General features: G+C 31.8%; 1 protein-coding gene across 1 annotated transcript in view; it reads right to left on the bottom strand.

The window, feature by feature from the left end:
• LOC141552833 (melanoma inhibitory activity protein 2-like) overlaps positions 1 to 12,325 on the bottom strand; it is a 64,738-nt gene that overhangs the window by 18,229 nt on the left and 34,184 nt on the right. Inside the window, exon 5 of the mRNA XM_074284796.1 lies at positions 11,448 to 11,534. Within this exon, the coding sequence (XP_074140897.1) occupies positions 11,448 to 11,534 (87 nt within the window). The remainder of the gene's footprint in view (positions 1 to 11,447; positions 11,535 to 12,325) is intronic.

Genomic DNA, 12,325 nt, shown 5'->3' with positions numbered 1-12,325 from the left:
CTCTTTGTTTCACACAAATATTTCTTTCTTGACCCTTTTAGCAAATAACACATCCTCACAATAAAGAGAGAGTACCTACATCTCAGTGGAGAAGTATCTTTGCCAAGAAGTTGTGAGGAACTATTAACTAATCTGATCCAAGGTGAGAAAGAGGGGAAACCAAATTGAAAATATCAAAAACAAAAAAGGAAAATTCACAAGATATGAAGAAAATATAAAAGTTATTAGAAAAATTTTACCCAATTATATAATAGCAAAAATGACAAATGAATTTTTAACAAATACAAAATGTCCTGATTATAAGTAATAAGAAATAGTGTAGCCAATCTCATAAAAATAAATTGAACAAGCTATAAATTAACTCTCAAAGTGTGTGGGGAAAATCTCAGAACCATATGCCAGATGTAATGTGTAATCTGGTACATACACAGACTCTATCAACTTGCTTGGTGATGTCACCTTTCCATACAGAGGAGGCGAAGAAGGTAGCTGATGTTGTAGGGAAGAACATACCCTGGAAGTATTGGTGAAAGTAGCTGTAAATTAGTTCTTGTTATATCTTTGAAGCAAATATCACTTTGTAAAAGTTAATTGATATTAAATGGTTACAGATAAAAGTCTGTGGAAACTGAGTATGGATCACAACATAGTATTTTCACTTTTTGTTTGTTGTTTGCTTGAATTTTGTTTTCTTTCTCATTTTTTCCCATTTTGATCTGATTTTTCTTGTGCAACATGATAATTATAAAAATATGTATAGAAGAATTGGACATGTTTAACATATATTGGATTACTTGCCATCTGGGAAAAGTGGGGGGAAAAGAAAGAAAAAAAAAGTTTGGAGCACAAGGTTTTGCAAGGGTTAATGTTGAAAATTATCTATGCCTATATTTTGAAAATAAAAAAGCTTTAATAAAAAATTTTTTTAAAGATATTAAGTGGTTAGATTTAACAGGTATACTGCTTATTGACCCCTAACTTTGGTAAAACACAAGAGGAAAGAACTTGAGCCAATAGTAGGTCCTACAAATACTCCAGGAGGACAATATAATTGGCCTTGTCCTGGGTAAGAAGATAAGAGCATAAAATAAATAATGTGGTAATCACATGGTACCCACATCCCTTTTTTTCTTTGGCTAAGCTGGCTGACTTAGCACAAACTGTACTCAGTCTGACTGGTCTGAGTTGGGTCAATTTCAGTCCCATGGTTACAAGTTATTCAGAAGGTCCTAGGGCTAACACTAGTGTAGAGGAAATATATGTTGATCCTCATGACTCTAGGTTCTGAGCCCCCATCCATATGCTTCCCATTTATAAATCTGCTACAATAAGATCACTAACTCTTAAAATGAAATATTTACTAAACTAGAAGTCAAAAGCAAAACTAATCTTATGATTTATTATTAGGTGACAAATGGAAAGCAAAAGCATGAATAATCAAAATATAATAATCCCCTCATAAATCAGTCATATTCTTCTATATGCAGTATCCATTGGAAAAAGGAATAAATATGTATAGAATTTAGTAGTGATTGAAAGAAGCAGAGAAACACACATGCCTGGAACAAATTACAACTCTGGACTTCAGGTCTAAATATCAATGGATATCAATGTATCATTGATTCTTCTTCCGAGGCTCTATGCTCACTGTGCTAGATGAAGCTGCTTCTTCATAAACTCTAAGTCTGTTTTTCACTGAGCTATCTGGGTATATAAACACTGAAATAGCATGAAACTTCCACTGAAAAATAATTTCCATTCTGGTGTTACTCTTTCTAGGCTTTAAAAGGAAGTTTCCCTTTTCAAAATACAGAGGGAAGTAAAGGGTAGTGTAAGCAAGGCTTTGAAACATCACCTTTCTCTCAAGTTGTTGAATGTACTAGAGACAAGGCAACCTTTCTTCCAGCCAGCTCTTCTCCTAAAGCAGAGGATTCTTCTTTTCTCCAATTACCTCTTTCCAACAGAAGAGTTTTCTGCCATTCCTATCAGTTCACTAAATCAATAGCAAAAAAAAATTGTCAACTGGCTTTATAGAGACTTGTGTTGTCTCAGCCCCATAGGTTTCTTTTTTCTGCTTCTCGAAGTAGCTTTTCTCATCAGCTTCTCTGACATCTCTCCCATACCCAGATTCTTCAGTTTCTGACTTGTGTTCTTCCCATCTGTGGTTCCTGACTTCAAGTAAGGGCTCTCTCATGTATAGCGCCTCATTTCTAACTTAGGTTGAGAACCTTCAAATCCATACTTCCAGGACACAGGACATAAGTGTTTCATATACAATAGTTTCATATTACCAAACTAGTTCTTTGATTCAGGATTTCCTAGTAATAATCTTCAGTTCTTTAAAATGTTCACATTCAAATGAGGTTCTTGCAAATAATGATTGTGAATATCTCTACTATCAGTCAGTACCTTTCTTTCAGGGGAACTGCTTTCTTTCAAGTGCTTTTTAGAAATTTTAAGTGGTAACTTTCCTCTAAAGTTTTCTCAACATACTCTATATTTCTCCTCAAGCCACTTGTCTCTTTGTTTCACACTAATATTTCTTTCTTGACCCTTCCAGCAAATAATACATCTTCACAATAAAGAGAAAGTACCTACATCTCAGTGGAGAAGTATCTTTGCCAAGAAAATTTCATGATCCTTATGATTCATGATTCAGAGTCACACACAACTGAATGACTGAAAAAATAACCTGACATTTTCCTCATAGTAAACATTTACAGTCCCTGAAAATCAGAAATCCAGATAGAAGAAGTTGTGCAAAATGCAAATAATCATTAATATTTTAAATATTTTACATAGTCAATATAGTTAATATATGTTTACACAATTACACAGTTAAATACATTTTTATTCATGATATTCTTTCCATATGTTCCCAATTACATAGCCAAAAGTAATTATTCTTATTCAAACTATGAAAATATATAAATAATTATATAGTTTATCAACAAATTTATGTCAGACACATAACAATCTTGTATATGTTCCCAAAAATATAAACCACAAAAAAAGCTCCAAATGGATGCCTAGCATAGATATAAAAGATCATCTCAAGCAAATGAAAGAAGATCCTCAGGAGATATTTTTCTCAATTCTGAATAGTTGAATTCTTGACCAAATAAATTTGAGATAATCATAAATCATAAAGTTGAAAAGTTTGTTCATAAACAATATCAATAAAATTAGAATTCAAAGGAGAAAGGGTACCTGGGGGTTAGGGTAGGGAAAAAATTACAACAAATTTCTCTGATAAAGAAATGTTACCCAAAATATAGAGGAAATAGATTCAAATATAGCAAAGAATAAATGTCATTCCCCATTAAATAAATGGTAAAAGGATATTAGTAAGCAGTTTCAGAAAATATATAGGTTATCAATAATCATATAAAATATTCTAAATCAGCAATAATAAAAGACTGTAAAAAACCCCATAATTTTTACAAAGCTAAGGGACAGGAATCACATTAATGCACTGTTGAGAGAAATATAAATTAGACCAGTCATTCTAGAAGGTAATATGGAATTCAAAAAAGTCACTAAACTGAGACTTTTAACCAGTAAGACAGTCATTACTAAATTTATACTCCAAAGATGGAAGAAAGAAGGAAGGGATCTATTTGTACAAAAATGTTCATAGTAATACTTTCTGTTGTAGCAAATATAATTAGAAACAAGGTGAATCAGTTAGGGAATAGATAAACAGGTAGGCAACGTGTCAGGAAAATTTCACTTTATTTTAGGTGCAGAATGAGACACAGATTTTCAGAAATAGTCTGTTTGATTTAGTTTTGCTTTACAATACTAATTTGTTATAAGAGATTTCTTCTTGAGAAGCAAAATATTTGTAAGAGGAAATATTAATAGCTAAAAATAGTGATGTCCACAAAAAGGAAAAAAATAATAAGGGCAATTATACTTTCAAAAAACAGGAGGAATATTAGAAAAAGACCATATTCTTATAAAAAGACTATATTCTTAATAAGCAGGCAATTTTGTTAGTCATGTTAAATGCCCTCTCTCACTTATGATTAAAAGTCATAGCATCATAATTAAACAACAACAACATGGATTCATGGGATATACTTTAGGGAAAAAAATATTTATAAGGGTAGGAGTCAACCCCACTCAAATCCAGCACAGAAGTCATGGAATCCTCAATTGAATCATCCAATCATCCCCATTACAGTTGATGAAATTAACAAATGTTATATGTCCTGATAACTTTATCAAGTTTATGTTACATCCTTTATGTTACAGAATTATTCAATTGAAGATACAAAATAGGTGTGAATAATTCCTGGACACTTCTATCAGATCAATCAAAGAAAGACATAAACTAGGAGTAGAAAAAAATTCCAAATTTGTAGGAATAAGACATTTAGATCTACCAGATGAAATGAGACAAAGTGATACAAGTATACTGGTATTAGTTGAAGAAAAATAACTAGTTGACCAACTTGGTGGTACAGTAGATAAGACAAGCCCTAGAGAGGGAATTGCTTGGAAGATGTGGTTTTCTCATAATTAAAAATAAGAATATCTCATGGTATCTGAATTGAGAACTAAGAACAGGCAGCTTGGGATATTACAAGGTCATTAACTCTGTCCTGAAGGTAGCTGCCTCTACTAGAAGGGAACAAAGAACTTCTACCTAACCAAATATTGTGAATTACATTTTTGCTATACATGGTCTCTAAATCTGAATTCATTCTTTCATGGCTTCTGTATATAATATATAAACTCAGTAATATGTCTCATATTTTTGAGGGAAATGTTGTTATGCTTTGGTCTTTGCAGTAGTAAACACTAATTGATGGTCATTCCTACTAGGGAGATATCAATTGGTTAAATGATATTGAGGAATACATTAGATATGGGTTTATGAATAATAATACTAAAAAGTCACCACATTCCCTCAGGGTTACTCCTAGATTCCTGAGAGTAGAAATAGTATCCAACTTGACAGTACAAATGGAAATTGGTAGAGTGAACCCAGAATCTGTGCCACAGAAAGGAATAGATTAAAGTTTCATATACAATTTTGTTTCTCTGTTCTTCCTTGTATAATGAAATGTTGGAGTCTCTTGGTGCTTAAATTCATAATAACAAAGAGAATTTAAGTTAAAAACTCTATACATTGGATTAGGGGAATGTACTTTTGATGGCCTTGGTAAATTTCGGAGGAAGTCTGCTGTGTGCCCAAAGAAAATGTATTAACTTAATTTTTTCATTTAAAAGTTTTAATAAATTTAAACATATTTTAAAAGGAAGGAAAAAAGCTACAAAAAAGAAACAAGAATTCAGAAAATAGATTATATGGTTAGTGTAAAAGCAAATTAACTTTAATCAACCTTTAAGGCATTATTGTAATATGAAGCTATTAGAGCTAAAGAGGTAATTAAGTCCCTCATAAGGAAATACCTTATTCCAATATAGATTCTACATTAAGTCATATCTTCTCCACAATTTATAGTTTTAGAGAATTTCCCAGAGCATTGGGAGGCTAAATAATTTACACAAGGTCTTCCTACCTTTGATTCTGGCTCTCTATATTATGCTACCTTTCTTGAGAATACCACTGTATAATAAAATAATTGATATTCTTACTGATAATCCTGGGTAATAAAAATTATATATTTATAATACATCCTTTTTGAAAATGGAGAGTATACAATATATTTTTAAGATTCTTATTTTGAAAGTTAAGTTGCTTGAAACAAATAAATATTTCATTTCTTTCCATATCTCATTCTCTGAAAATTCTAGGAGAATCCATTGACAGTTGACCATCTTTTGTTAATCTGAAAGTGCTTTAATAAATAATTTTCATTTTTCTAAAGCTAAATCTATTTTCAGTGACTGATTTTGAAACTCACAAATTAAAGATTAAGGACATGGGATTTCATTCTTTTTCCAAAATGTTTTGGCAAAAATGAATTTTAAATTATTCATCTTAAACTTATATGTAAATAGCTTTAAAGTAGCTAAAAAGTGATTTGCTAATTCATATTTTTTTTATTATCTCTTTGAGAATAGGGAAGGCCACATCTAGGGGAGGGGGTGGAGGGAAAGAAGGGAAAGGTTGGAATAGAAGTGATTGCAAGGGACAATGCTGATGTTCTGTCATATGCATATGTTCTATCAATAAAAAGCTATAAAAAAAAAAAAAGAGAGAGAGAGAGAGAAAATAAGGCAGGCCAGATAAACAAAAGAAATACAAAATGAACGAAATTTAACATCAGCTTGGTTAAAATTTGGATGGTTGCTTTTGTAGCTGAACATCACACCATACAGTCTTTGAGGAAAGAAAACTAATTTACATATTGATAATAATGTTCATTCCATATTTTGCATTCCTTCCAGGCTAAATCATTTATTTTTATTTTATTTTCATTGCAAAGAGATACCCATGTTCACAAGTTCAACAACTCATAATGAAAATTTTTAAAAAATTGTTTAACATAAAACATGCAATTTGAAATCATAATGAGAAATTTTCTTTAGTGATATAGATATGAAAATTTTTTTTACCTTTTTTGTAGAAGTCAGGAGGTCAGATATTTTAATTTGAAGTAAATATTCAAGTATCTGAGCCGCATGTGCATCTTCTGCTAATTATTAGAAAAAGAAAATATGTTTACATTTCAAATTATATTGCTCTTGGATCTGGGTTTTGTTTGTTTTTTGCTGAGGCAATTTGGGTTAAGTGACTTGCTTAGGGTCACACAGCTGAGATTAGATTTGAACTTAAATCCAACTGACTTCAAGGCTAGTGCTCTATCCACTGTGCCACCTAGTTGCCCCTTATGGATATTTTTCTTCTCTAGTTGTCTCATAGAGTAGAGACTAATTCTTACTGATTAGGGGAATGTTGTTTTTAAAGGGATGAGTTATCTGATGAAAGTTACATGTTTAAAAGAATTTTTTCCCAAGAATATGGATTTTGACTTAAACAGATGCAGGATACATTGATATCATTTTCATTGTTAGTTATGGTATAGAAATTATTCAATTTTGGGATACCCTACTTATTAAATCTTGTAGTTAACTTAATTTTAATAATTATATCTATAAATAGATAAGGAGAATTATATTCATTTTTTGTTTCTATCATCATTATCTTTTTACCCATCCAGTTATTTGTTTTTGTTTTCCCATTTTGTGCCTCTCTAATCATTGGGTCACTTCACAAAAAATTTTTAAGAAAGAAGAAACTCGAGTAAGTCAACCTCTATCTACCTCAGTTTTCTCATCTGTAAAATGGGGATAAATATTAGCATCTTTGGGAGCAGCTAGGTAGCGCAGTGGATAGAGCACCAGTCCTGAATTCAGGAGGACCCAAGTTCAAATCTGGTCTCAGACCCTTAACACTTCCTAGCTGTGTGACCCTGGGCAAGTCACTTAACCCTAGCCTGGGGAGGTGGGGTGGAAATATTAGACTAGACGTCTTATTGCAATAATAAAATGAGATATTTATAAATCATTTTCAAACCTTAAAACACTATTAAATGCTATTGTATTTATTATTATTATTATAAATTTTTAGAGAATGAGGCAGTTGGGGTTAAGTGATTTGCCTACTGTGTCATCTAGCTAACCCTATTATTAGTTACAGAGGTTGTATCTTCCACTACCCCTTCATATCTTTTTCTACTTGGGAAAAAATTATAATTCCCATCAGTCCTCTTGCTAATAAGGTTCTACACCAAAAATAGAACATATCTATTTTATTTAGGACTGGTCTAATTAAATTCCAAATGACTCCTCTCTAGTAAACTGACCATTTGGTGATGAATTTTTTGGTAATGGTAACATAGGAAAAGAGAAAGATGCAATGTATCCTTCTGGTATGACAGTAGCAGAGTGGAAGAAAGGAATCTGAGAATGCTAAGAGTTTAGTTAATCCATAAATCATAATTTATCTATTACAATTCTAAATGTGACATTTTTGTCTAATGACCAAAGAGTAGAAATACTGTTGAAGGAACTATGTTGTATTGATCTTGACATTCTTACTATATATAAACCAAAAGCTAAAGAAAAGTTGTAGCTAAATGTGAGGGTGACTTAAGAGTCTTCCTTGGAGAGGCAAATTAAATTCAAGGAGATGGTTTTTATTATGTATCCAAAGGCAACAAGACAAAAATTCATGGGTTATTCTATATTGTAGTACTTATATAAGCATTTGCAAAAGAGACCACCCCCCAAATGATGAAAACTTATATAGCAACAATTCTCCCTTCTCAAAAGCTTCTAGGAATTAATAAGATTGCTCCATGAGAAAGGTGGAGGGAAACAACTGACTTTCCCACACATATACTGTATTGATCTCATTAGTACCTGGAAGCTTATAAGAACAACTACATAAAACTCAAAAAAAGCATATCAACATATGGTTTGACACTCAATGATAATAGTACAAAGACAAAGATATTGAAAAAATGCATTTCAGGAATGAGAAACAAGCATCACACCTGAAGTTTATGAATATTTTTCCCAGAAAAGATCATGGATGTGGTGAGTACTAAATATTGTTAACAAAAATGAGATTGATTGGGGTCAGATAGATGGTGAAGTGGATAGAGTACTAGCCCTGAAGTCAGGAGGACCTGAGTTCAAATCTAGCCTCAGACACTTAATACTTCCTAACTGTGTTACCCTAGGCAAGTCACTTAACCCCAATTGCCTCACCAAAAAAAAAAGAAAAAAGAAAAAAATGAGATTGATTGTATTTCATTCCTAAATCAGCTATGTATTGCCAAATTGCCAACTTTTTAGAGGAAGGATTATGGTAGATGTGAGCAAGCTACAATACATTACAAAAGTGGAAATGAATAGAAGAAGTAGCCTAAAGATGTCATATGATTGAGGAAAAAATTATTAACCAGCTGTACAGCAAGAGTAAGAGAAAATTGAAGGATTAGCCTCATACTTCACTGGTGTTCACACAATGTCAAGAGACTTAAAGGAAAAGCTCCCAATACTCAGTACATGAGGGAGAACCCCCTATGGTGTGTTTAAAGGATGTGGTTTACCTACTGTACTGTCATTGGTGATATTCTTATGGATGAAATAACAGATTCATTAGATATTAAAGAGCTACTTAACATGCGATTTAATCATTTCCTAAGTGACTGATATATTATTTGTGTCCCTTAATGCTCCTGTAAGGCAGTATAGCATAAGAAATAGAAAGATAGACTTTAGATCAAAAAGATGTAGTTAGACTTCATCTCTGACACTATCTATCTGATTTTGGGCAAGTCATATTATATAATTTTTCTTTATTCATTTAAAATACTGCTCTTATATGTATATGTTTGTGTATTTATTTATTTATTTATGATGGTAGAAGTCTCTGAATACCTTGACATCTAAATATAGAAAGATAAAACAATCATTACTTAGAACACCCCCTCACACACACTCCTTTTTTTAAAAGCTAAATTTAAATTATGGGCAGGTAGGTGGTGCAGTAGATAGAGTGCCAGGGCCTGGAGTCAGAAGACTCATTCTTCTGAGTTCAAATCTGGCCTCAGATACTTTGTGAATCTGGGCAAGTCACTTAAGCCAGTTTGCCTTAGTTTCTTCATCTATAAAATAAGCTGGAGAAGGAAATGGCAAGCCATTCCCATATCTTTGCCAAGAAAATCCTAAATGGAGTCATGATTGAAATAACTAAACAATTTAAATTAGTATTGCTTTCGGTTTCTCTCTCAAATACCAAAGGCTTAAATAAATTATATCATAGAATTTAATTTCTGCTTGAATTCTTATAATCTCATAAATTCAAGAAAATGCTTAATTTTGAAATTTCTTTTTCTGTAAAATTATGCTGTTTTATACTGTTATTTACTTTTGTAATTCTTGAGCATCAAAAATACTTTCAGTGATTCAAAATATAACCTGTTCTTTATTTCTCTAAAAGAAATTGTTACTATAAAGAAGATTATAAAGGATTAACAAAGGGAATTATAATCTACATATTTGAAGAATTATGTGGGGAGAGTTTTTGGTGGGGTAAGAAGTGGGATATATTGGATCAGTGTCTAGTAGGGAGCCTCCCTCTACAAATAAAGGGCAACATCTGCTCTGTAACTTAGCATGTTAGAAAGTTGCCTGGGAAATGAAATTTTAAGTAGTTTTGTCCAGGGTAATATAGCCAACTTGAATCCCAGTCTTTTTGACTCAGAGTTTGGTTCTCTATCCACTAGTTTACAAAGCTTCTCTGAATGAAATATTTTATTTATTTAGAATGTAACCTTTGATTTAAGGAATTCTTTTACTTAGAAAAAGTTTTTCAAATGCATTTCTTGCAGGCAGACTCTGGCTATTTAATTCATTAGGATTCTTCCCAGTACTTTCACTATTATCAACTTGTATTTAATATCCGATTTTCTGAACTAAATATCATACTCATGAGACTTTTGATCAATTTAAGGATTATTAGCCTATTGTCTACCAAAAGAAAACTGATTTTATTCTTGATGATTAACATATGTGCAATTTAGCTTCATTAGCACCTGTAATCAGGAGGAAAAGTATCTTCTAAGAATTATGTGAAACATAATGTCTTTGTCAGAAAAAACAAAGTGAGAATTATAGGATCATAAGTGGCAAATGGAAAGGACCTCAGAGGCCATCTACTCCAATCTTTTCATTTTACAGTTGAGAAAATTGAGGGCCACAGAGATTAAGTGATTTATCCAATAACAAGTAACAGGTTTCAACTGTAATTCACTGTTCCTCTTTCAGGTTTTCTATTAACATTATTAAATTGTTATTTGATATTTAACCTATATTGGATTACTTGCTCTCTGGGGGAGGGAGGGAGAAAAATATGGAAACACAAGGTTTTGCAAGGATGAATATTGAAAACTGTCTTTGCATGTATTTTGGAAAATAAAGCTATTATTAAAAATTGTTATTTGAATTCATTATTTAATATATTAATGTACTTGGAGCTTAAAACTATAAGTGATTTTAAAATGCCATCTATATAAGAAGTGTCATTTCAACACTCTGAATATCTGCAGACTTTTCAGTCATTCTCTTTTTCATAACTAATTTTTTTATTAGAATAAGAGCCTTTAGAAATCTGAATAGTTGTTCTAGATCAACTAATGATAATAATTAGCATTTGCATGGTGCTTTACAAATATCATCTCCTTTGATCTTCACAACAACAATGGGGGGGTTAATGATATTATTATCTTCATATTATAGTACTGAAGGAAAGGGCGGGCAGACAGATTAAATTACTTTCTAGAGGCATACCTCTAGGAAGTGTTGGAGACAGGCTTTAAACCCAGGTATTCCTAACTCCAGACACAGAGTTGCCTCTACATTTTCTATTCCTGATTTTGAAAGTGTGTCCTGATAAACTTAGTGAGTGTAAATAGCCTCATTAGTTTTAGTGTGAGAAGATCCATTTGGTTTATTACCTTTAGCACTGTTTCTCTCGTGAGTGGAAAATATAGATTTTTCTTCTTGTTGCCACTGGGATTCTTTTTTATATTTCATTTTAAAGTCTGAAAATGAAAAAGCAAAGATTTTTTTTTGTTACTCATTAGGGATTAGGGTAAATCTATATTAGTCCTCTCTGGATCAAGTTTATTAGCCAGGTAATTGAGCTTTTGCTTCTGACAGTTTCTTTGTTCTCTTAACTCATATTCAGATTAGGAACCATCAAGAAAAAAGAAATGAAGTATAGGAGACACTCCCTCACCCCCACTTAACTCTATCAGTTTCCAATTCTGGTAGCATAATCAAATTAATGCAGAGATTGCTACTGGGAAAAATATGTCAATTTATTCTTCAATGGCTATATTCATTATTCCTGTAAATTTCAAAAGCAAAATATTCCTCCCTAAATTATATTGTTTCCTTCTATTAGAATATAAGTTCTTTGAGTATTGGGGCTATCTTTGCTTTTGTATTTGTATCTCTTACATTTAGCATAGTGCTTGACACATAGGCATTTAATAAATACTTTTTTATTCATTTATTTGAAACATTCATAAAATGATTAATGAAAAAAGGAAACTTTGATATCTTTAATGTCGCTTTTATTCCTCAAATTTTTTTTAATATCATTAAACTCTAAATTAAGTGGAACAGCAGATGGAATTCTAGGTCTGGTGTCAGAAATATCTGATTTCAATTTCAGTCCCAGACACTGACAGTGAGAAAGTCATTTAAATTTGATCTGCCTCAGTTTCCTTAATTATAAAATGAGGATAGGAATAGCCCTCATCTACCAGAGTTGTTATGAGGATCAAACAAAATGACAATACTTATAAAGTGTTTTACAAGCAATCAT

This window comes from Sminthopsis crassicaudata, chromosome 2 (assembly GCF_048593235.1).
Source record: "Sminthopsis crassicaudata isolate SCR6 chromosome 2, ASM4859323v1, whole genome shotgun sequence".
Lineage (NCBI taxonomy): Eukaryota > Metazoa > Chordata > Mammalia > Dasyuromorphia > Dasyuridae > Sminthopsis > Sminthopsis crassicaudata.
The sequence above is the reverse complement of the archived record's forward strand: the minus strand, read 5'-3'. Positions and strand labels throughout refer to the sequence as shown.